This window comes from Tamandua tetradactyla, chromosome 5, assembly GCF_023851605.1.
Source record: "Tamandua tetradactyla isolate mTamTet1 chromosome 5, mTamTet1.pri, whole genome shotgun sequence".
Classification (NCBI taxonomy): Eukaryota; Metazoa; Chordata; class Mammalia; order Pilosa; family Myrmecophagidae; genus Tamandua; species Tamandua tetradactyla.
In genome coordinates, this window is record NC_135331.1 from 34,339,462 (window position 1) to 34,365,779 (window position 26,318).

At 37.1% G+C, this 26,318-nt stretch overlaps 1 protein-coding gene across 4 annotated transcripts in view; it reads left to right on the forward strand.

Moving 5' to 3' along the window:
- The window catches only part of CHEK2 (checkpoint kinase 2), a 75,617-nt gene that overhangs the window by 36,465 nt on the left and 12,834 nt on the right, over window positions 1-26,318 (forward strand). For all 4 annotated transcript variants that reach the window (XM_077160664.1, XM_077160663.1, XM_077160666.1 and 1 more), the window contains 3 exons: window positions 20,564-20,672; window positions 22,555-22,608; window positions 25,887-25,948. In XM_077160664.1, the coding sequence (XP_077016779.1) occupies window positions 20,564-20,672; window positions 22,555-22,608; window positions 25,887-25,948 (225 nt within the window). The remainder of the gene's footprint in view (window positions 1-20,563; window positions 20,673-22,554; window positions 22,609-25,886; window positions 25,949-26,318) is intronic.

Genomic DNA, 26,318 nt, shown 5'->3' on the forward strand with positions numbered 1-26,318 from the left:
CGTCAGTGACTGAACACACAGCGTACCACAATCTGGACCAGCTGGACTGGCTGCCAGCCTCCCCAGAACTGTGAGTACCCAAAGCTGCAGCGGCTGGCACCCCTCCCCCATAGGCTGCTTCCCAGAGGGGAAAGGAAAGAGACCTTAGCAGCAGGGGATGAGCCCAACCAAATGCCAATTGTGGAATTAATTAACAAATTCTGACTACTAAAAGTAAGCCCCCAATTCAGGTGAACCTGGTCAAAGCAGAGGTTGCTCATTTTTGCCCCGGTGCCAAGGGAGCAGGGCTGATGGAAAAAGAAAAAAAGAAAAGAAACAGAGGTTTTTGTGGCTGTGTTTCTACAAAGGTTTGACTGCATTTGGATACAGCAGCAGGACTTCTCAGGCTTCAACTGCCCCAGGCATAGACAGAAACAGACTCGTTTTGAGGGCTTATCTGGAGCCTGTGCCTTCCACAGGGAAGGGGTGAAGTCCAACTCAGGTGAAATCCCTCCCTTAAGTAATTCAGACACCAGGGCTTGGTAATTTTAAGCCATTAAAACCAGCCTACAACCTCTCCTCTGTCTCCACCACGCCCCCAGCAGAGAAAGTCTGCCAAAGTTAAAGGTACCACATCATCTTATGCTAGTGGGACCTGCAGGCCCACAAAAAGTGCCACATACTGGGCAGGATAAGAAAAGCAGAGTCCAGAGACTCCACAGGAAAGCCTTTCAACCCTCTGGGTCTCACCCTCAGGAAAAACCAATGCAGGTGACTGTTTCCTCCTGATAGGAGGCCAGTTTGGTCTGGGAAAATCTGGCTGGGGTCTATAATACCTACATAGAACGCCCCCAAGAGTGGGGGGAAAAAGGCATGGTACAAGCAGGGCAAGAAACACGAAAACAAGAACTGAAAAATTCTCCTCGGTTAAACAAAACCTAAGCCAGAGATCCAGAAAAAGCTGAACTGAATGTCAAAGAACAGATAGACAACAAATACATCCTTCAAGAAAACCTAGGTAAAAGAAGTGAAAGCAATCTCCAGAATAAACTAATTAAGGTAATTAAACACCTAGACGCCAGCAAAAAATAACAAATCACACTAGGAAAATTGAAGATATGGCCCAGTCAAAGGAACAAACCAACAACTGAAATGAGACACAGGAGTTGAAACAATTAATTCTGAATATACGGACAGACATGGAAAACCTCATCAAAAACCAAATCAATGAATTGGGGGAGGATATAAAGAAGCCAAAGAATGAACAAAAAGAAGAAATCGAAAGTCTGAGAAAACAAATCAGAACTTATGGGAATGAAAGGCAAGGTAGAAGAGATGAAAAAAACAATGGAAACCTACAATGGTAGATTTCAAGAGACAGAATATAGGATTAGTGAACTGGAGGACGGAACATCTGAAATCCAACAAGAAAAAGAAAATATAGGGAACAAAATGGAAAAATATGAGCAGGGACTCAGGGAACTGAAAGACAACATGAAGTGCATGAATATATGTGTTGTGGGTGTCCCAGAAGGAGAAGAGAAGGGAAAAGGAGGAGAAAAACTAATGGAGGAAATTATCACTGAAAATTTCCCAACTCTTATGAAAAACTTAAAATTACAGATCCAAGAAGTGCAGCGTACCCCAAAGAGAATAGATCCAAATAGATGTACACTAAGACACTTACTAATCAGAATGTCAGAGGTCAAAGAGAAAGAGAGAATCTTGAAAGCAGCAAGAGAAAAGTAATCTATCACGTATAAGGGAAGCCCAATAAGACTATGAGTAGATCTCTCAACAGAAACCATGGAGGCAAGAAGACAGTGGGATGATATATTTAAATTATTAAAAGAGAAAAACCGCCAACCAAGAATTCTGTATCCAGCAAAACTGTCCTTCAAAAATAAGGGAAAAATTCAAAGATTTTCAGATAAAAAATCACTGAGAGAATTTGTGGCCAAGAGACCAGCTCTGCAAGAAATACTAAAGGGAGCACTAGAGACAGATGCTAAAAGACAGAAGAGAGAGGTGTGGAGAAAAGTATAGAAAGAAAGACTATAAGTAAAGGTAAAAAGAAGGAAAATTAGATATGACATATAAAATCCAAAAGGCAAAATGGTAGAAGAAAGTAATACCCATACAGTAATAACACTGAATGTTAATGGATTAAACTCCCCATTCAAAAGACATAGGCTGGCAGAATGGATTAAAAAACAGGACCCATGTATATGCTGTCTACAGGAAACACATCTTAGACCCAAAGATAAACATAGGTTGAAAGTGAAAGGTTGGGAAAAGATAGTTCATGCAAATAACAATCAGAAAAAGGCAGGAGTAGCTATACTAATATCCAACAAATTAGACTTCAAATGTAAAACAGTTAAAAGAGACAAAGAAGGATACTGTGTATTAATGAAAGGAATAATTCAGCACGAAGCCATATCAATCATAAATATTTATGCACGCAGCCAGAATGCTCCAAAATACATGTGGTATACACTGAAAACACTGAAAAGAGAAATAGACACATCTACCATAATAGTGGGAGACTTCAATTCCCTACTCTCATCAGTGGACAGAACATCTAGACAAAGGATCAGTAAAGAAACAGAGAATTTGAATAATACAATAAATGAGCTAGACTTCACAGACATTTATAGAACATTACACTCCACAACAGCAGGGTACACCTTTTTCTCGAGTGCTCATGGATCATTCTCAAAGATAGACCATATGCTGGGTGACAAACCAAGCCTCAATAAACTTAAAAGGATTGAAATCATAGAAAACACTTTCTGAGATCATAAAGGAATGAAGTTGGAAATCAATAATAGGCAGAGTGCCAGAAAATTCAGAAATATGTGGAGGCTCAACAACACACTCTTAAACAACCAGTCGGTCAAGGAAGAAATTACAAGAGAGATCAGTAAATATCTTGAAGCAGATGAAAATGAAACACAACATATCAAAACTTATGGGACGCACCAAAGGCAGTGCTAAGAGGGAAATGTATTGTCCTAAATGCCTATATCAAAACAGAAGAAAGGGCAAAAATTGAGGAATTAACTGTCCACTTGGAAGAACTAAAGAAAGAACAGCAAACTAACCCCAAAACAAGCAAAAGGAAAGAAATAACAAATATTAGAGCAGAAATAAATGAAATTGAGAACATGAAAACAGTTGAGAAAATCAAGAAAACCAGAAGCTGGTTCTATGAGAAAATAAGTTTGATGGACCCTTAGCAAGATTGACAAAAAGAAGAGAGAGAATGCAAATAAATAAGATCAGAAATGGAAGAGGAGACATAACTGCTGACCCCACAGAAATAACGGAAGTAATGACAGGGTACTATGAACAACTTTATATGAATAAATACAACAATGTAGATGAAGTGGACAACTCTCTAGAAAGGCATGAACAACCAACTTTTTTTTTCTTTAATTTTTTATTAATTAAAAAAAATTACAAGAAACATTCCCAACACATATACTCAGCAATTCACAATATCATCACATAGTTGCATATTCATCATCATGATCATTTCTCAGAACATTAGCATCAATTCAGAAAAAGAAATAAAAAGACAACAGAAAGATATAACAAACAGAAAAAAAAATTTTTTACAGGCCATACCCCTTACTGATCCCTTTCATTAATCACTAGCATTTGAAACTAAATCTATTTTAACATTTGTTCCCTCTATTATTTATTTTTATTCCATATGTTCCTTTCATCTGTTGACAAGGTAGATAAAAGGAGCATCAGACACAAGGTTTTCACAATCACACAGTCACACTGTGAAAGCTATATCATTATACAATCATCATCATGAAACATGGCTACTGGAACAAAGCTCTATATTTTGAGGCATGAACAACCAACTTTGACTCGAGAAGAAATAGATGACCTCAACAAACCAATCACAAGTAAAGAAATTGATTCAGTCATTAAGAAGCTCCCCCAAAAGAAAAGTCCAGGACCAGGTGGCTTCACATGTGAATTCTACCAAGCATTCCAGAAAGAATTAGTACCAATCCTACTCAAACTCTTCAAAATAATTGAAGAGGAGAAAAAGCTACCTAACCCATTCTACAAAGCCAACATCACCCTCATACCAAAGCCAGACAAAGATATTACCAAAAAAAAAAAAAACAAAAAAAAAAACTACAGACCAATCTCTCTAATGAATATAGATGCAAAAATCCTCAACAAAACTCTAGCAAATCGAATCCAGCAACACATTAAAAGAATTATACATCATGACCAAGTAGGATTCATCCCAGGTATGCAAGGGTGGTTGGTTTAACAAGAAAATCAATTAATGTAATACACCATATCAACAAAACAAAGCAGAAAAACCACATGATCATCTCTATTGATGCAGAGAAGGCATTTGACAAAATTCAACATCCTTTCCTGTTGAAAACACTTCAAAGAATAGGAATAGAAGGGAACTTCCTTAAAATGATAAAGGGAATATATGAAAACCCACAGCTAATATCATCCTCAATGGAAAAAAACTGAAAACTTCCCCCCTAAGATCAGGAACAAGACAAGGATGTCCACTATAACCACTGTTATTCAACATTGTGTTGGAAGTTCTAGCCAGAGCAATTAGACAAGAAAAAGAAATACAAGGCATCAAAATTGGAAAGGAAGAAGTAAGGCTGTCAGTGTTTGCAGATGATACGATACTATATGTTGAAACTCCCGAAAAATCCACAGCAAAGCTACTAGAGCTAATAAATGAGTACAGCAAAGTGGCAGGTTACAAGTTCACTAAAAAATCTATAGTGTTTCTACACACTAGTAATGAATAATCTGAGGGGGAAATCAAGAAACAAATTCCATTTGCGATTGCAACTAAAAGAATAAAATATTTAGGAATAAATTTAACTAAGGAGACAAAGATGTATACAAAGAAAACTACAAGAAATTGTTAAAAGAAATCACAGAAGACCTAAATAGATTGAAGGGCATGCCGTGTTCATGGATTGGAAGACTAAATAAAGTTAAGATGTCATGTCTACCTAAATTGATTTACAGATTCAATGCAATACCAATCAAAACCCCAACAACTTACTTTTCAGAAATAGAGAAACCAATAAGCAAATTTATCTGGAAGGGCAGGGTGCCCCGAATTGCTAAAAGTATCTTGAGGGAAAAAAACGAAGCTGAGGTCTCAGGCTGCCTGACTTTAAGGCATATTATGAAGCTACAGTGGTCAGAACAGCATGGTACTGGCATAAAGATAAATATATTGACCAATGGAATTGAATAGAGTGTTCAGATATAGACCCTCTCATGTATGGACTTCTGATCTTTGGTAAGGCAGTCAAGCCAACCTGGGACAGAACAGTCTCTTCAATAAATGGTGTCTAAAGAACTGGCTATCCATATGCAAAAGAATGAAAGAGGGCCCATATCTCACACTCTATACAAAAGTTACCTCAAAATGGATCAAAGACCTGAAAAGTAGGTCTAAGACCATAAAACTTTTATAAGAAAATATCTTATAAATCTTATACTTGGAGGTGGTTTTATAGACCTTACACCCAAAGCAAGAGCATTGAAGAAAGAAAGAAAGAAATGGGAACTCCTCAAAATTAAACACTTTTGTGCATCAAAGAACTTCATCAAGAAAGTAAAAAGACAGCCTACACAATGGGAGACAATATTTGGAAGCAGCATATCAGATAAAAGTCTAGTAGCCAGAATTTATAGAGATTGTTCAACTCAATAACAAAAAGACAGCCAATCCAATCACAGAATGGGAAAAAGACTTGAACAGACACTTCTCAGCAGAGGAAATACAAATGGCCAAAAGCACATGAAAAGATGCTCAACTTCCCTGTCCTTTAGAGAAATGGAAATCAAAACCACAATGAGATCTCATCTCACAATGGTGGGAATGTCAAGTGGTGTAACCGCTGTGGAAGGCAGTTTGGCGGTTCCTCAAAAAGCTGAATATAGAATTGCCATATGACCCGCAATACCATTGCTAGGTATCTATCTAGTCAAAGGACATAAGGGCAAGGACACAAACAGACATTTGCACACCAATATTTATAGCAGCATTATTTACAATTGCAAGGAGATGGAAACAGCCAAAATGTCCATCAGCAGAAGATTGGCTAAACAAACTGTGGTATATACATATGATGGAATATTATGCAGCTTTAAGACAGAATAAATTTATGAAGTATGTAACAACATGGATGGACCTTGAGGACATTATGCTGAGTGAGATTAGCCAAAAACAAAAGGAAAAATACTGTATGGTCTCACTGATATGAACTGACATTAGTGAATAAACTTGGAATATTTTGTTGGTAACAGAGACCATCAGGAGATAGAAATAGGGTAAGATATTAGGTAATTGGAGCTGAAGGGATACAGATTGTGCAATAGGACTGAATATAAAAACTCAGAAATGGACAGCACAATAGTACCTAATTGTAATACAGTTATGTTAAAACACTGAATGAAGCTGCATGTGAGAATGATAGAGGGAGGTGGGCTGGGGGCATAAATGAAGTCAGAAAGAAAGATGGATGACAAATATTGGACGGTATAATTTAGGAATTCCTAAATTCCTAAATTATAATGTCAGAGTGTATAATGATAGTGAAATGTACAATATACAAATTTTAAAAATGTTTTTGCATGAGGAAGAACAAAGGAATGTCATTACTGCAGGGTGCTGAAAATGGATGGTAATTAATATTTTTAAATGTCACCTTATGTGTAAGACTAAAGCAAAAAATGTTTATTTGGTACAAAATTTATATTTTGACTAGAGCATTTCCTAATATAGCTTAGGTAGATAGCTTGATTGAACACCATAAGTACTTGGAATCTCAGGTAGGACATGAGATTTTGTTGGTTTGTCCAGAGTGATGCCCCAATGAATCCCAGAGTGATCTGATCAGTGAGTGGAAATGTATTTGCAAATTCCCCTTGGGGGAATGGTAAGAATGGGGAGAAATTCAACTTCCCCAAGTTGAATTCTTGATATTCTCACAAGCAGTATGGACTACCAGAGCTGTAGGCTGAGCCCCCAGTCTTGGGATTTGTTCATATGAAACTTAACCCCACAAAGGATAGCTCAGGCCTACTTAAAATTTAGGCCTAAGAGTCACCCCCAAGAGAGCCCCTTTTGTTACTCCGATGTGGCCTCTCTCTCCAGCCAACACAACAAGCAAACTCACCACCCTCCCCCTGTCTACGTTGGACATGACTACCAGGGTTGTGGACCTTCCTGGCAGGCAACATGGGACAGAAAATCCTAGAGTGAGCTGAGAGTCAGCATCAAGGGATTGAGAAAAACCCTAGAATGAGCTGAGACTCAGCATCATGGGATTGAGAAAACCTTCTCAACCAAAAGGGGGAAGAGTGACATGAGACAAAGTGTCAATGGCTGAGAGATTCCAGACAGAGTTGAGAGCTTATCCTGGAGGTTATTTTTATGCATTAAGTAGATATCGCCTTGTTAGTCAAGACGTAATGAAGAGGCTGGAGGGAACTGCCTGAAAATGTAGAGCTGTGTTCCAGTAGCCATGTTTCTTGAAGATGATTGAATAATGATATAGCTTTCACAGTATGACTGTGTGATTGTGAAAACCTTGTGTCTGATCCTCCTTTTATCTACCATGTCAACAGACGAGTAGAACATATGAAATAAAAATAAATAATAGGGCGAACAATTGTTAAAATAAATTTAGTTTGAGATGCTAGTGATCAATGAAAGCGAGGGGTAAGGGGTGTGGCATGTGTAATCTTTTTTTTCTTTCTGCTATCTTTTTATTATTTTTTCTGTTGTCCTTTTATTTCTTTTTCTGAACTGATGCAAATGTTCTAAGAAATCATGAATATGCAACTTAGTGATGATATTGTGAATTGCTGATTATATATGTAGAACAAAATGATCATATGTTTATGTTTTTGTTCGTTTGTCATTAAATTTTTTTAATAAATGAATTTTTAAAAAATTTAAAAAATAAAAAAGAGACCCTAGTCCTCTCATGCTTTTTATCCCCCTCGTTATTGACCTAATAGTGTTGGTGAGGTGTGTTTGTTACTGTTGATGAAAAAGTTTTAAAATATTGCTGTTAACTGTGGTCCATGGTTTGCAATAGATATATATTTTCCCATATATCCCTCTTATTAACTCCTTGAATAATGTCAGACATTTGCTGTAGTTAATGAAAGAACTTTTTTTGTATTTGCACAGTTAATCACAAACATTGTTCACCACAAATTTCACTGTGTTATACATTCCCACATTTTAAGCTCTAACTTTCTTTCTGGTGACATACATGACTCTCAACCTCCCCTTTCTCACGCACAGTCAGTTATTCTCATTGTAGCATGCTGTTGTCACCTCTGACCATTTCCACATGTTTAAGTTCAATCTAGGTAAACATTCTGCACATATTAAACAAGTACTCCCCATTCTTTAGCCTTATTCTATATCATGGTAACCTGTATTCTTTATTTTGTATCTATGAGTTTACATATTATAATTTGTTCATATAAATGAGATCATACAATACTTGTCTTTTGTGCATGACTTATTTCACTTAATGTCCTCAAGATTCATCCATGTTGTCGCATGTTTTAGGACCTCATTCCTTTTTACTGCTGAATAATAGTGCATGGTATGTCTGTACCACATTTTGTTTATCCATTCATCTGTTGATGGATACTTGGGTTGTTTCCATCTTTTGACAATTGTGAATAATGCCACTATGAACATCGGTGTGCAAATGCCTGTTTGCATCCCTGCTTTCAGATCTTCTGGGTGTATCCCGAGTAGTGGGATTACTGGGTTGTAAGGAAACTATACCTAGATTCCTGAGGAACTGCCAAACCATCCTCCACAACGGCTGTACCATTTTAAGTTCCCACCAGCAGTGAATAACTGTTGTAATTTCGTCACATCTTTTCCCACATTTGTTGTTTACTGTTTGTTTAATAGTGGCTGTTCTAGTAGGTTTGAGAAGCTATCTCATTGTGTTTTTTTTCTTTTTTCAGCATTTTGAAATTTCTTAATATTTAGAGAAATTAGAATGTGTGGCATAATTTATTCAAACATATTCCTGCTAGATTAAGTTAGTCAGGGTGTAGATTTGTTTTATTCCAATGTACTTAGTGTTTTTTTTTTTGTTTGTTTGTTTGTTTGTTTTATCATGGGCAGGCACTGGGAAACGAACCCATCATTATGGTTTTGATTTGTATTTCTCTAATAGCTAATGAAGCTGAGCATCTTTTTCATATACTTTTTAGCCATCCATATTTCCTCTTTGGAAAAATTTCTTGTGTCTTTTTCCCATTTCTTATTGAGTTGTTTGTCTTTTTATTGAATTGTAGGATTTCCTTATATGTACTGAATATCAAACTGTTATCAAATATGTGGTTTCCAAGTATTTTCTCCTATTGAGTCAGTTGCCTTTTCATCCTTTTGACACAGTTCTTTGAAGCACCGAAGGATTTGATTTTGAGAATTTCCTAGTTTTCTATTTTTCTTTCATTGCTTGTGCTTTGGGTATAATGTTTAAGAAACTACCACCTATCACTAGATCTTGAAGATGTTTCCCTACATTTCCTCCTAGGAATTTTATGTTACTGGTTCTTATATTTAGGTCTTTGATTCACTTTGAGTTAATATTTGAGTAGGGTGTGAGGTAGGGGTCCTCTTTCATTCTCTTGCTTATTGATATCCAGTTCTCCCAATTTATTGAAGACACTGTGCTGTCCCAGTTGAGTGAACTCGGGATCCTTATCAGAAAGCATTTGACCATAGATCTGAGGGTCTGTTTGTGAACTCTCAGTTTGATTCCATTGATTAATATGCCTATCTTTAATGCTAGTACCATGTTGTTTTGACCACTGTGGCTTTAACGTATGCTTTAAAGTCAGGAAGCTTGATACCTCCCACTTGATTCTTCTTTTTCAAGATGTTTTAAACTGTTTGAGGTCCCTTTCCCTTCCATATAAAACTGATAATTAGCTTTTCCATTTCTGCAAAGTAGTCTGTGGGAATTTTTATTGGTTTTGCGTTAAATCTGTAGATCAGTTGGGTAGGATTGAGATGTTACTGACATTTAGTCTTCTAATCCATGAACACGGAAAGTCTTTCCATTTATTTAGATCTTCTTTGATTTCTTTTAGCAATGTTTTGTAGTTTCTGTGTTCAAGTCCTTTACATCCTTGGTTAAACTTATTCCTCGATATTTGAATCTTTTGGGTGGTGTCATTTACAATGGAATTTTTTTCTTGATTACCTCCTCAAATAGTTCATTTCTAGTGTATAAAAACATCATTGATGTTTGCGTGTTTATCTTGTATCCTGCCACTTTGCTGAACTTATTAGCTCAGATAGCTTTGTTTTTTTTGTCTGGTATTTCTATATAAATGTAAACAGTGTTTATAAACAGTTATAGTTTTACTTCTTCTTTTCTGATTTAGATGCCTTTTATTTTTCTTGCCTGATTGTTCTAGCTAGAACTTCCAGCACAATGTTGAATAGTATTGGTCACAGTGGATGTCCTTGTCTTTTTCCCAATTTTTGAGGGAAAGCTGTTAATCTCTCACCATTGACTGTGATGTGGGTATTTCATATATGCCCTTTTATCATGTTGAGGAAGGTTCCTTCAATTCCTACGTTTTGAAGAGTTTTTCTCAGAGAAGATGCCAAATTTTGTTAAATGCCTTTTTCTGCATCGATTGAGATGATCATGTGTTTTTTCTCTTTTAATTTGTTAATGTGGTCTCTTACATTAATAGATTTTCTTGTGTTGATCTACCCTTGTATATCTAAGATAAAACCCACGTGGTCATGGTGTATAATTCTTTTAATATCTTCTTGGATTTTATTTGCAAGGTTTTTTTTTTTTGTGTGCATTGTCTGGGAATCGAACCCGGTTCTCCCACATGAAAGGTGGGCATTCTAACCACTAAACTACCCATGCACCCTATTTGCAAGTATTTTGTTGAAGATTTTGCATCTGTATTCATTAGAGAGATTGATGTGAAGTTTTTTTTTTTCTTGTAGTATCATCATCTGTATGTATTTTTGTATTACAGTGGTTATGGTTTCATAGAATGAGTTAGGTAGTGTTCCCCCTTCAATTTTTTTTCAAACGTTTTTAATTGTGAAATCTAACACATAGAAAAAAGCAATAAATATCAAAATATATTTTCACAAGTAGTTATAGCATAGATTTCAAAGTTTAGTATGAGTGCAGTTCCACAGTTTCAGGTTTTTTCTTCTAGTTGCTCCAAGACACTAGAGGCTAAAAAGAAATATCAATATTATGATTCAGTAGCCATGCTCATTTGTTAAATCCTAACTACTTTTCCATTTTAACTTCTTCTTTGATTCTTCTTTCAGTCTTTAAGGGTATTTGTGTTATGCCCATTCTAACTTTTTTTCATGTTGAAAGGGGGTGTCATCGTTATGGGATTGGGGGATGCAACTTGTTGATATTCTTAGAAAGAGTGGTAACTTTGAGTTTCAGGTCTTGTTCTAGTTTGCTAGCTGTCAGAATGCAATATACGAGAAACAGAATGGCTTTTTAAAAGAGGAATTTAATAACTTGCTAGTTTACAGTTCTAAGGCTGAGAAAATATCCCAATTAAAACAAATCTTTAGAAATGTCCAATCAAAGGTATCCATCCAGGGAAAGATACCTTGGTTCAAGAAGGCTAATGAAGTTCACGGTTCTCTCTCAAGTGGAAGGGCACATGGTGAACACAGTTCCAGTTTCTCTCTCATCTGGAAAGGCAAATGGTGAACACAGTCAGGGTTCCTTTCTCATCTGGAAGGGCACATGGCAAACACAGTGTCATCTGCTAGCTTCTTCTCCTGGCTTCCTGTTTCATGAAGCTCCCTGGGAGGTATTTTCCTTCTTTATTTCCAAAGGTTGCTTGCTGGTGGACTCTGCTCCTCGTGGCTATGTCGTTCTGCTCCGCTCTCTGTGAATCTCTCTTTCCCCAAAATGTTTCCTCTTTTATAGGACTTCAGAAACTAATCAAGACCCACCCAAATGGGTGGAGACACATTTCCCCCAGTCCAGCTTAACAACCACTCTTGATTGGGTTACATCTCCTGGGAAATGTTCTAATTACAGATTCAAACATACAGTATTGAATAGGGATTACTCTGCCTTTACAAAATGGGATTTAGAATAAAACATGGCTTATCTAGGGGACATATATCCTTTCAAACCAGCACGGGTCTTATCTGGCCTAGGGACACCTGAAGGTTTTAGGTTTCTGAAAAGTAAACTCAGTGTATGTAACTTGTAGGATCTCAGATAGATAGAGCCCTTGGTGTTCTTTATGGTTAACAAGTTGGGGTTTGGCACACCATGTCAATTGACAATATCTATCTGAAGGTTGCATAAGAGTGCCTCCAGAATAGCCTCTTGGCTCTATTTGAACTCTTAGCCACTGATACCTCATTTGTTACATTTCTTTTTCCCCTTTTGAACAGGAAACCGTTGTTGATCCCATGGTACCAGGGCCGGGTTCGTCTCTGGGAATGCCAGGTTGCCAGGGAGACTTTCACCCCTGGATGTCATTTCCCATGTGGTGGGAGGGTAGTGATTTTATTTGCAGAGGTGGGCTTAGAGAAAGAGCAGCCACATCTGAACACAAAAGAGGTTCTCTGGAAGTAACGCTTAGGCATAACTATAGGTAGGATTAGCTTCTCTGCTACAGAATTCTGTTTCATAAGAGCAAGCCTCAAGATCAAGGGCTTGGCCTATTAACTTGGGTGAGCTTCGTGTTTCAGAGAGTATCAAGGGTTTCCCTCTTTAATTTTTTGGGAGATTTTGAGCAGGAATGGTATTAATTCTTCTTGGAATGCTTGGTAAAACTCGCCTGTAGACCATCTGATCCTGGACTTTTCTTTGTTAACAGTTTTTTGATGATTGATTTGATCTCTACTTTGTGATCGGTTTGTTGAGGTCTTCTGTTTCTTCTCGAGTCAATGTAGGCTGTTCTGTGTTTCTAAGAAGTTGTCTATTTTATCTAAATTGTCTAGCTTGTTGACATACAGCTGTTCACAGTAACCAATTAAGATCTTTTTTATTTCTTCAGGGTCTGTGGAAATGCCCTTCGTTTCATTTCTTATTTTATTTATTTGCAGCTTCTCTTTTTTGACCTTGTTAGTCTAGCTAAGGGTTTGTTGATTTTATTGAGCTCAGACAACCAACTTTTGGTTTTATTGATTCTCTCTATTGTGTTCTTATTCTCCATTTCATTAATATCTGCTCTGATCTTTGTTATTTCTTTCCTTCTGCTTGCTTTGGGTTTAGTTTGCTGTTCTTAGTCCAATTTCTCCAAGTGTTCAGTTAGGTAGTTGATTTTAGTTGTTTCTTTTTTTTTTTTTTTAGTGCAAGCCTGTTGGGCTATAAATTTCCCTCTCAGCACTCCCTTGGCTTCATACCGTAACTTCTGATATGTTGTGTTCTTGTTTTCATTTGTCTTGAGATCTTTACTGATTTTTCTTGGAATCCATTCTTTGATCCACTGATTGCTTAAGATTGTGTTGTTTAACCTCCATTTATTTGTGAAAGTTCCAGTTAGTTCTCCAGTGGTTATTGATTTCCAGCTTCATTCCATTATGATCAGAGAAAGTGCTTTGAATACTTTCAGTCTTTTAAAATTTATTAAGACCTATTTTGTACCCCAGCATATGTTCTATCCTGGAGAATGTTCCGTGAGTACTTGGGAAGAATGTATATCCTGCTGTTTTGGGTTGCAGTGTTCTATATGTGTATGTTAGGTCTAGTTCCTTTATCATATTATTTAGGTTTTCTGTTTCTTTATTGATCCTCTGTTTAGATGTTCTATCAACTAAAAAGGGTGGTGTGTTGACATCTCCCACCATTGTGGTAGAGTTGTCTGTTATTTCCTTCAGTTTTGCCAGCGTTTGCCTCATATACTTGTGAGGCATCTTGATTAGGAGCATAGATATTTATGATTGTTATTTTTTCTTACTGAATTGCCCCTTCTTTTAATTTATAGTGTCCTTCTTTGTCTCTTAGAACATTTTTGCATGTAAAAATGTTATAAATTTTGCATGTAAGTTTTGTCTGATATTAGTATAGCTATGCCAGCTTTCTTTTGGTTACCACTTGCATGGAATAGTTTTTTCCATCCTTTCACGTTCAACCTATTTGTATCTTCGGGTATAAAATGAGTCTCTTGTAAACAGCATATAGACGGATCATTTTTTAATCCATTCTGCCAGTCTGTCTTTTGATTGGGGAGTTTAATCCATTAATTATTACTCTGGAAACAATTCTTAATTCAGTCATCTTACTCTTTGGTTTATATTTTTAGATCTATATATTTTTTCTCTCTGTCTTTTTATTCTTTATGTTATCCTTACTAATACTTTTCAATTTTGTACCTTCATCCAGCCCTCTGTCCTTTGCCTTTTCACCTGGCAGGACTCTCTTTCATATTCTCATAGGGTCATTCTCTTATTAACAAAACTCAGCTGCTGTTTACCTATGAATATTTTAAACTCTCCCTTATTTTTGAGGGATAACTTTGCTGAATAGAGAATTCTTGGCTGACATTTTTCTCTTTCAGTAGCTTCAGTATATCGTACCACTGACTTCTTGCCTCTGTGATATCTGATGAAAAATATGCACTTAGGATTATTTTTCCCTTGTATGTGGTGATTTGCTTTTCTCTTGCTGCTTTCAGGGTTCTCTACTCTTTGTCATTTGACAGTCTGATGAGTCTGTGTCTTGGAGTAGGTCTGTTTGGATTTATTCTGCTTGCAGTGCATTGGACTTCTTAGATTTTGCATATTTATGTCTTTTATAAGGGTTGGGAAATTTTCAGGCATTATTTCTTCAAATAATCTTCCTGGCCCTTTTCCTTTCTCTTCCTCTTCTGGGATACCCATGATGCGTATGTTTGTGTGCTTTTTGTAGTTGATCATTTCCATGAGACTGTGCTCTAATTTTTTCACTTTTTCTCCATTTATTCTTTTGTCTGTTCAGATTCAGTTGACCTGTCTTCTAGTTTGCTGATTATTTCTTCTTTTTCAAATTTGATATTGTGTCTCCAGTGTATTTTAAATTTCATCTACAGTGTCTTTTATTTCCATAATGTTATTTATTTTTCTATATATTCTTTCAGATTCTTCTTTAAGCTCTTCTAGTGTATTCTTAATATCCTTTATCTCTTTGTACACATTTTCCTTTATTTCTTTGAATTGATTCAGGAGAGTTGTTTGCGCATCTTTGATTAATTCCAGTTTCTGTCTTTCTTCTGACTTTTTGATATGTTCCCTTAACTGGGCCATTTTTTCTTGAGTTTTAGTATGCCTTGTGATTTTTTGCTGATATCTGTTCATCTGATTGTATTGATGGGTCTGTTCTGAAGGTCGATTTTCCCTCTTGTCTAGCATTCAGTTGGTGCCTGGGTGTCTATTAGGGCACTGTTTTGTCAGGTGGGTCATCCATATTTCTCAGTGAAATCAGGGGTGGATATGTTGACCACCTCTCAAGAGCCTGGGATAGGGTCTGGAGAGGCTTTAAAAAGCCCTGCAGTATTCACTTGCACTTTCTGGCCTGCCCAGGAGATGGTGCTCTTTGGTGACTTACTTGTCCTCAGAAGCTGTTAACCTTCTGGAGCTCAGTGGCATTAAAATGGGTGGGGCTGAAACAGCATGGTTCTTTTTATTTTTTAAAAATATCAAATGTTTTTTTTATTTATGAAACATAACCACATACCAACCCAAACATTCTTACCATATGATCATTCCATTCTTGTGATATGGTCAATAACTCACAATATCATCACATAGTTGTGTATTTATCATCATGATCATTTCTTAGAACATTTGCATCAATTCAGAAAAAGAAAAAGAAAACAGAAAAAAATTCATACATACCATACTCCTTACCCCTTCCTTTCATTGATCACTAGCATTTCTATCTACTAAATTTATTTTAACAATTGTTCCCCCTATTATTTATTTATTTTAAGTCCATGTGTTTTACTTGTCTGTCGATAAGGTAGATGAGTGTCAGACGCAAGGTTTTCACAATCACATAGTCACATTACGAAAGCTGTATCATTATACAATCATCTTCAAGAAACATGGCAACTGGAACACAGCTCTACATTTTCAGCCTCTCTCTTACGCCTTAACTGAAAATGTGATATCTATTTAATGCTCAAGAATAACCTCCAGGATAACCTCTTGACTCTAGAATCTCTCAGCCATTGATACTTTACTTTGTCTCACTTCTCTTTTCCCCCTTTCGGTCGAGAAGGTTTTCTCACTCCCTTGGTGCTGAGTCCCAGCTCATCCTAGGATTTCTGTCCTATGTTGCCAGGAAGGTCCACACCTCTGGAAGTCATGTCCCATGTAGAGAGGGGGAGGGCAATGAGTTTGCTTGTCGTGTTGTCTGAGAGAGAGAGGCCACATCTGAGCCACTAAAGAGTTTCTCTTGGAGGTAACTCTTAGGCCTAATTTTAAGTAGGCTTAGCCTGTCCTTTGTGGGGTTAAGTTTCATATGAACAACCCAACCCCCAAGATTGGGGGCTCAGCTTATTGCTTTGGTTGTCCCCACTGCTTGTGAGAATATCAAAATTCTCCACTTGGGTAAGTTGAGTTTTCCCCCTTTCTCGCCATTCCTCCAAGGGAACTTTGCAAATACTTTTTGTTCACTGTTCAAATCCTCCTGGGATTTATTGAGGCATCACTCTGGACAAGCCTACAAAATCTCATGCCCTCTTTAAGGTTCCATGTACTCATGGTGTTCAATTAAGCTGTCTACATAAGTTATATTTGGAAATGAACTAGTCAAAATATAAATTTTGTACCAAATAAATATTTTTTGCTTTAGTCTCACATGTAAGTTAAAGTTTTAAAATATTAATTACTGTCTATTTTCAACACCCTGCATTATTGACATTTATTTGTACAACCTCATGCAAAACATTTTTAAATTTGTACATTTAGTCACTATCATTATACACTCCAGGTTATTCCTAGATTATACCATCTCAGTCTATCGTATATCTTTCCTTCTGGTTTCCTTTGTGCCCCTCCTCCTTCTCATTCTCACTTTCAGCTTCTTTCAGTGTTCTAACATTGTTGTATTACAGTTAGGTAGTATTGTGCTATCCATGCCTGAATTTTTACAATCAGTCCCGTTGCACAATCTGAATCCCTTCCATTTACCCAAGATCTACCCCATTTCTATCTCCTGATGACCTCTGTTCTTAACTGCAATTATCCAAGTTCATTCGTTAATGTTAGTTCATATCAGTGAGACCATACAGTATTTGTCCTTTAGTTTCTGGCTAATCTCACTCAGCATAATGTCCTTAAAGGTCCATCCATGTTGTTACATACTTCATAACTTTATTCTGTCTTGCAGCTGCATAATATTCCATCATACGTATTATACCACAGCTTGTTTAGCTACTCATCCGTTGATGGCCATTTAGGCTGTTTCCATCTCTTGGCAATTGTAAATAATGCTGCTATAAACATTGGTGTGTAAATGTCTGTTTGTGTCTTTCCCCTCATGTCTTCTGAGTAGATACTTAACAATGGTATTGCCGGATCATATGGCAATTGTATTTTAGCTTCCTGAGGAACCGCCAAACTGCCTTCCACAACAGTTATACCATTTGACATTCCCACCAACATTGGATAAGTGTGTCTCTTTTTCCACATCTTCTCCAGCACGTGTCATTTTCTATTTTATTGATAATGGCATTCTGGTGGGTGTGAGATGATATCTCATTCTAGTTTTGATTTGGATTTCCCTAATAGCCAGGGGTTGAGCATCTATTCATGTGCCTTTTGGCCATTTGTATTTCCTCTTCTGAGAGCTTTTGGGGAGCTTTTTAATGACTGATTCAATTTCTTTACTTGTGATTCGTTTGTTGAGGCCATCTATTTCTTCTCGAGTCAAAGTTGGCTGTTCATGCCTTTCTAGGAAGTTGTTCATCTGCATTGTTGAGTTTACTAACATAAAGTTGTTCATAGTATCCTCTCATTACCTCCTTTATTTCTCTGGGGTCAGTGGTTATGTCTCCTCTTCCATTTCTGATCTTATTTATTTGCATCCTCTCTCTTCTTCTTTTTGTCAATTCTCACTAATGGCCCATCAGTCTTATTGATTTTCTCATAGAACCAACTTCTGGCTTTGTTGGTTTTCTCAATTGTTTTCATGTTCTCAATTTCATTTATTCTGACCTAATCTTCATTATTTCTTTCCTTTTGCTTGCTTTGGGATTAGTTTGCTGTTCTTTCTCTAGTTTTTCCAAGTAGACAGTTAATTCCTCAATTTTTGCTCTTTCTTTTTTGTTTGAAGTAGAAGTGACGTAGGAGCAAATAGTCACCAATATTCTTGCCGCTTAGAATCAAGCACAGTATCTTCTTTATGAATATCTTTGGGAGAACTTTTAGTTTATGGACACTGAATTCAGTAACTATGTTTCTACATTTGTACTGGCTTGCTTGGAAGCTCCCAGTCAAATCTGTGCCATTCTTTAGGAAATCTGTGGGACTTTGGCATATATTTCAATATTTAAAATATCCTTAATTAAAATTTTCTTATCCTAAATTTCCCCTATTCACATTTGTTTTTCACTTAAAAAATATTGTCAATTTTTTTTTAAACCTTGTTGGGTTATAAGTATGAATTAGGACCCGACATTTTATTTCTAGGGGTGGATCCAATATAAATCCTCTTTTAGCAGGTGATAGAAACTCACTCATACTAGGTCAAATATAAAATTGAATTTATTGAGTCTGATAAATTGGAAGTTCAGGTACACAGGTCTCTTTCAGGTATGGCTCTATCCAGGAGGTCTTAGAGCTTTATATCTCCAAAGTTCTGGTTGTCTTTATTTGGCTCTATTCAGAGCTGTGACTGAGGGCTTCCCCAGTGTCTGTACAACTATGACTATTTCTCTTGATTTGGCTTCTTTCTGTGTTGCGTTTCTGTAGAACGACTGTCTCCATGTGGCAGGATAAATGGCTGCCAGAGTTCCTGATTCACATCTTTGTTTAGAAAGCACAGCAGAAAGAACTGTTTTCTCCCAGCATCATCCTTTAATTGTAGGAAAAACTCTTGCCCAATCTTTGACACCTGTCCACCTTGTGGCCCTAGGAATGGAGTTTTGTGTCCCATGGTAGATAGTCCACTAGAACTACGTGGAGTCAGAGAAGATTTAAACCAAAGGGAAACTATTTCCAGAAGAAGGGAATTTCGGTTAGATAATGGGTGAAATATAAAATGTCAGGTCCCAATTCATACTTATAATCTAGCAAGGTTTAGAAAAAAAAGGATAATAATATATTTTAAGCCATTACCTTGGGCCAACCCATGCTTTGGAGAACAGAGCCCATTTAGGATTAAGTGTGCATCAGGTAGAATCCTGGATAGCATTCCTTCCAATTATTAGAATCCCTCTAAACTGTAAGTCTTTGTGAAAAGTGGTTCCAAGGAGGTTAATTCTGTAATTCTTTTGGTTCTTAGGTACTGTGATTTTATTTGTGTGCAGTTCATGCTATCAGCTGCTTATGAGCTTCCTTTAAATATAAAGTAAGAAGAAAAGAGAAAAGTTTCAGTGATCAAATATATTAAGTAATTCATTTACAGTTTATGTTTCCTATTACTTATTTTGTTTTTGTTTTTCGTGTTTTCAATTTGTATTGTGCTACCAACACCACCTTCCATTACCAAAACTTTTTCATCACCCCAGACAGAAACTCTGTACTCATTAAGCATTGACTCCCTATTTCCCTCCCGGCCCTTGTTCCTGCTAGTCTCTGGTTTACATTCTGCATCTATGAATTTGCTCATTTTAGACATTTCACATAAGGAATTTTACTATATTTGTCCTTTTGTGTCTGGTTGATTTCATTCAACATGTTGTCTTCGAGGTTCGTCCGTGTTGTAGCATTTATCAGAACTTCATTCCTTTTTTGTGGCTGAATAATATTCCATCATATGGCTATACTATACTTTGCTTATCCATTTATCTGTTAATGGATGCTTGGATTCCTTCTCCTTTTTGGTTATTGTGAATAATGAATGCTACGTGAATGTTGGCATATAAGTATCTATTTGAGTTCCTGTTTTCAGGTCTTTTGTGTATATACCTAGAAGTAGAATTGCCTTGTTGGTAAGTACTCATTTTTTTTTTTTTTTTTAGTTTTCATTATTTTTTAAGGCAAGTACTCATTTTTGACCAGGGAAAATGCTATTCCATGTGATTTTTCTCAGACCTCTGGGATAAGTAATTTCTCTCCGATTTGTTCTTAGTGTCTATCTGAGAATTCCACAATCTGGGACAATAGTCTTTATCTCTCAGGTCAAAAGTGGAATTTTTGTTGGATGATCTCCATCAAGTTATGTCCTAGACATTTTGCATTGGTGAGGTTTCTCTGTATTCCCTGGAATCGGGAACAATGGAAGGGTTGTTATAAAGTAATATAAGGTTGTTAGCTTATAATAGCTCAGGATGGGTATATGGTAATTAAACACACCCAAATGGTTATCGTATATGCCTTTCCCTGTAGTGGTGCCTGTGGAGAGGTGAAGCTGGCTTTCGAGAGGAAAACATGTAAGAAAGTAGCTATCAAGATCATCAGCAAAAGGAAGTTTGCTATTGGCTCTGCAAGAGAGACAGTAAGTACCTTTGTTTGTGGCTGCGCAGGTGTTATTAACACTTCTTAACTTCCCCAAACAACCATAAAGTGATAACTTTCATCTCAGAAAAAAGTTACTGTTCAGACATGAACTTGTATCAAAGAGCATTGAAAGTTTTTTAGTTTTTTTGATTACTAGAAACTTTTGCTTATAGATAATTTGGTTCTAAAAATATTAATGATTAGTATATAGCAGGTAGTTATTTTTTTTCCTTCCAAGTTCAAACTTCCAAGTTTTTTACTTCCAAATGAAAGGAAATTAGGGGGAAGAAAACCCAACTCAGTCATACTTCTGCCCCCTCAGTAACCTCACAGCTGTTTTCAGTTTTCCTTTTCCTCCCTGTCTTTGTTCTTATGAATTCATGTTTTTAGATGGTTGAATATACGATTTTGTATTCTGCAAAATACACAATTTTGCATTCTTCTTTTCCATATATGTATTGTACTATAAACTCTTAATGCATCCTTTTTTAATAATCAAGTCTATTTTATCAATTTCATTTATCATTACTCAACTCTTTCTCTGGGTTATCATCTAGGTAATTTAGAATTTTTGCTCTTCTGGGTAATATGGCAAAAAATACCTTAGTGTTTACAGATTTTCTGTTGTTTTAATTAAATTATTTTAATGGTCCTTTTATATAGTAGCCATTCATTTTTATTACATTTTTCTGCAATTCACATTTACTGGGTAGGCAAAACTGCCAAATATATTGGTCTTTTCACACATGAGCCAACAAGGTAATGTAAAACAGGGCCCCTAATCATGTTTTCCTTTGTGGCCAGCTGTTTCTGGCTATTATACTTTAACATTCTTTAGAGTGCGATCCTTCTCCCTAGACAATGCCATTCTCTCCCAGGCAAGAGGAATTTCCTTTCTGTGTTCATTTTGCTATAGATTTTTTTCCCCTGTGACTATGGATTTGTTTCCCATTTTGGAAGGAAGACAATACCTACCAGGTTCTTAATGACTTGGAGCATAATTTTAAACTTTTTTAACTTCATTCTAAGAATTATTTCAGACTTTTATCAATCTCTACTATCTATCATCAGCATACACCCTGATTTGGTAATGAGCTTAACGGCTTACAGGAAGAGGCAGGCTTTTAAAATTAAACATCTGGGTTTCTTAGCTGAAGTCCCTTTGGCTAAATATGTAATTCTATATCCTCTTTGCTTGTGGAGGATGAAGCTTAGGAGGTTGAGTTACTTGATTCATCTTTTGAAATAGTCACAGAGAACAACTTCAGTGCCTCAATGTTTTCTCTTGTCAGAGTCTGAGTAAATATGTCAGTCTGTAGTTGAAATTGGAACCTGTGTCTGCTGTCCTAATGGAAATGTGACTTGACGTTTTCTTCTACATTTTAATTAAATACCATCTTGTGTGGCTTTTTGTTTACTTTATCGTTTGTATGAATGTAAACAATTTCATAGCTGATGAAGCAAGTAGAGCTTATCAGATAAGCATGAGAATTGTGGAAACAGATTTGATTCTGGATGTGGGAAAATGGGCAAGCCCTTTCCTTCTCTGAGTTTTTATTGCACTGTCTGTAAATTGGGGATAATTATAGAACCCAATTCAATTGGGAATTCTGAGGCTTGAGATGATCTTTGTAAACAAAGAGTTAGGTACAGGTCCTGGCATATTATGGTAGGACCATTTATGGAATGCTTATGATTTGCAAGTATGTTGCATATGTTTTAGGTGAATTATTTAATTAATTGCCCTAATCGGGCCTTGTTTCTTGTGAGAGTAGAGCTAGGCTTGGAACTCAGACAGCATTTACTCAATAAGCTTAATTGTAAATATTTTCTATTATTATTGTTATTACCAATAACAATATTTTATTTATTTTTCAAAGGATCCAGCTCTTAATGTTGAAACAGAAATAGAAATTTTGAAAAAACTAAATCATGTAAGTATTGCTGTTAAATGTGGCTCTTATTTAAATTCATTTGTCTCAAAACATGGCAAGAACCCAAAGCATTTCAATATATTTGAACACAGTATTAACCTGGGTTCCTTAATATGTGTCTGTGTGTCCAGCTGTCACTTCGCTGGGAGGAGCTTTGCCCCTAAACTTTGAAGGGATAGTACTGTATAGAGTTCATAATTAAATGATTACACAGTGTTTCCACTGAGTTAGTTCTTCATCAAAAGACATAGTAGGTCTAATTATTATATATTATATACATAGGAATTTCATTAACCAATTATGTTTGGGAAGACTGTTAATTTCAGTAAATGTGGTTTTATTATACCTGCTTTTGTCTTTAAAAAAAATACCTGAAGTTTTAACACCTGTAACGCTTTTTATGGGTACTGATTTCCATTTATTTCGGTTACAGTATACAAAAAAAATCCAAAGGTATTCAATAAATATGACAATATCTGTCCTTATGTCTGATTTGATGGTCTTTATGACTTCATTATGTGTCAATAATTCTTATCTTGGGCTGTGCAGTGGTGACTTTGTCTTGATGGAAAGCTGCCTGAGTTTAAAAAAATGTGAGAAAAAGAGTCATGGGATTGATCCCATCCTCCTTTTTATTGGTTTTTTCATTTTCTTAATTTATGAACACCCGTGAAATCACGATGTAGGTCGGTACTGTAGTTAAATTTGAAACAACTGCTAACCTGCCCAACTAAGGATTATTTTATCCTGCAACTTAATCCCTAAACAACTAAAAGCTTTCTTCTCTTCTCTCTTACTTCCCCCAACTCCCCAGATGACAAATAGAAACTAAGTACAAAACCACTGCCCTTAACATAATTCAGCAGGTTTCTATAGGACTCAGTGGGTTGAACTTGAAAACACATGAGAATCTGAGTGGCTGACCTTTCTGTTTGGCTTTCTTGTCATTCTCTTATAACTTTTTCCTCTTCCCTGAATTCCTCTCCTTTTTCTAAGAAACTCGGAGTCTAATTTTAAAGAAAGGAACTCTCTCATTTTCTGGGGTGGGGTTGCATCAAACTTACCCTGAAGATAAAGAGAATCTTAGAATTTTCCCTGCTGTCACAGCATCCCCAAGCCTGCAGTGTCCACTTCAGTGGAGTGGAATATAGAACTGTAGAAAGGGTGCCTGGTGCTATTGCTTGACAATTTACAAGGGTATGTGGAGGCCCTTGGGAATCAAACTTGGGCCTATGAGTGTGTTTTGATATTTGGGAACAGCAAGTAAAGCCTAGAGGTCACGAGTCTGGCCTTTGGAGTTTTACATTTCCAAACACTTCTTGTGCTGTTTGCCTTCTAGAACTGCCTTCTAGAACTGGGCAGTGCTGAACACAGATGGACTGGTTGGCCCCTGCCCTCCCGTGGCTTCAGTGGGGAGACAGACTTAGGTTCCCATTCCATCTCTGTCATTTCCAGGCTCTAAAACCTTGGGAAGGCCATTTCACCTTTTAGAGCCTCTGTTTTATCATCTGTAAAATGGGGACAGTAAGAGTATTTATCTCAGAAGGGCAGGGTGAGGATTATATGAGACCTGCCCATAAAACTTTCAGCACAGAGAACCTACTTGGTAAACGGCAGTATTTGGTATTTCCCTGACCTGTTTTCCCTCTATGACTTAAGTAGGCAATCTGGGTTAGTAGCTTCTGGTTCTTGTTAAAGACATTTTTCAGCTGTGACAGCCAGTGTCCTTAGAGATAGCAGAGACATGAGGAGACAGCTCATACTGGCTTTGATTATTGGGACCCCTAAATGTGCTGTCTGCTCCTGGCCCTACTCATTCACAAATGGGAGCTGCCACTGCCTGTGAAGAAACCAGGCAAAACTAAACCATTCTTGTTCTTTCCTCTTCTCTCATCTCCTCCAGTCCCTTTTCTTATATGACTTTGCTTTTACTTCTCCTTAAAAAAATATTTTTTTTCATCAGCATATTGATGTGTCTAACTTAAGGAGTCTAGTAGTGCTAAAAGGTTTATTACCCAAATCAGCAGCCCTTTATCCCTCCTGCAGACATTTTTATCATGAATAAAAAAGCAATAAATTTCCAAGTACATTTTAACAAGTAGCTATAGAACAGTTTTCAAACTTCGGTATGGGTTCCAATTCTATAATTTCAGGTTTATATAGTCGTGTCCCATGGATGTCGTGTCCCATGTTGCCAGGGAGACCTACACCCTTGGACTTCATGTCTCACATACAGGGAAGGGCAACAATTTTTTTCTTCCTCTTACATTTGGACATAACGCCAGTCCTCCTGTCCACTCATCAGATCTTTTATTTATCCCTGACACTGGGCTCTACAGTCTATCCTTTTGTATTGTATAACCAATGGGAGCCAGGCACAAAAGGACAAATATTGTTTGACTCCACTTGTATAAAATAACGAGAACAGGCAAATTCTTAGAGAGAGAAGGTAGGTTAGAAGTTACCAGGGACTGGGGGGAGGAGGAAGGGGAAGTAGAGTGTTTAATGTGTACAGAAAATCTGTTTGAAGAATTGAGAATATTTTGGAACTAGATAGTGGTGATGGCTGAACATGTCAGTGTAAAAATCATGTTATTAAATATTCATTTTACACTATAGCACTGCTCCCCCTACCCTCAGGGTTCTTCCATGCACCCTGCCCTGATCAGAGGTCACATGCTATAACACATAGGGTGTGTGTGTGTGTGTCTGTTTGTCTGTCCCTGTCCCCACCTCGAGGTGTGCTTTCAGGTACTTATAAAGGAAGACTTGCCCTCATCCTTTGAAAAAAAAAAAACGGGAGGATTTTGCCACATGGGGTCCTTATTCCCTAGTGGTTCCAGTTGTCTGGAGCCAAGTAGCAGTGCTTTCTGGTGGCTGGGCTAGGCCCCCCTCCTGACCAGTCTTTATTGTTGCTATTCATCAGGGTTCCTTGGTTGCTTAGGCTGCCCCTGAACGCCCCTGAGTGCTCAGGAGCTGTGAGGAGGATGTCCTGGGAAGAGACCTGGCCTTTCTTCTTGGCTGTCATTCTTGTATATGAAATACGAACCAGTCCCTCGCCAGCTTTGTGGGATGGAGAGTATCGTACGTGCCCTTAATGAGGAACCAGCTAGATTCCATTCGGTTTCTCCCCTGCATGTAACTTCAAAGCATTCCAGGCAGATGTCCCAAGTTCCATTGCTGTTTTGGTTTTCCTGTTGGGACTATCTCACTACTTTTTATTTATTTATTTTTATTTTTTTTTCATCTCACTACTTTTCTTTTCCCCTGTCTTTTAGCCTTGCATCATCAAGATTAAAGACTTCTTTGATGCAGAAGATTATTACATTGTTTTGGAATTGTAAGTAGTATACCTTAGGCTTTCATTTCAATGCTTATAAGCTACTAAAGACTATTATGCTGGGTTGCGTTTTTCATCCTTGAAGTCCTCCATGCACATTTTTTTGTTGGGGGATCCTCAAAAGTGCATGTGAGGGTTGTATCAATTCTAAAAAGCCTCCAGGATTTCTAAAGGCAGGTGGCATGGGGGCTGCAGGTTCTGTGTCTGGAGTCCCCTGGGTTTGAATTCCACTTGGAGGTGACTAGCTGACTGCGCATGCGTGGGTTTACTTCCTGTCTCCAAGTTTCCTTTTCCTAGTTTAATGGGTATAATAATGATACTCCTAAATGCAGGGTTGTCGCGAGGATTAAAAGCCGTGAGGAAGGGAAAG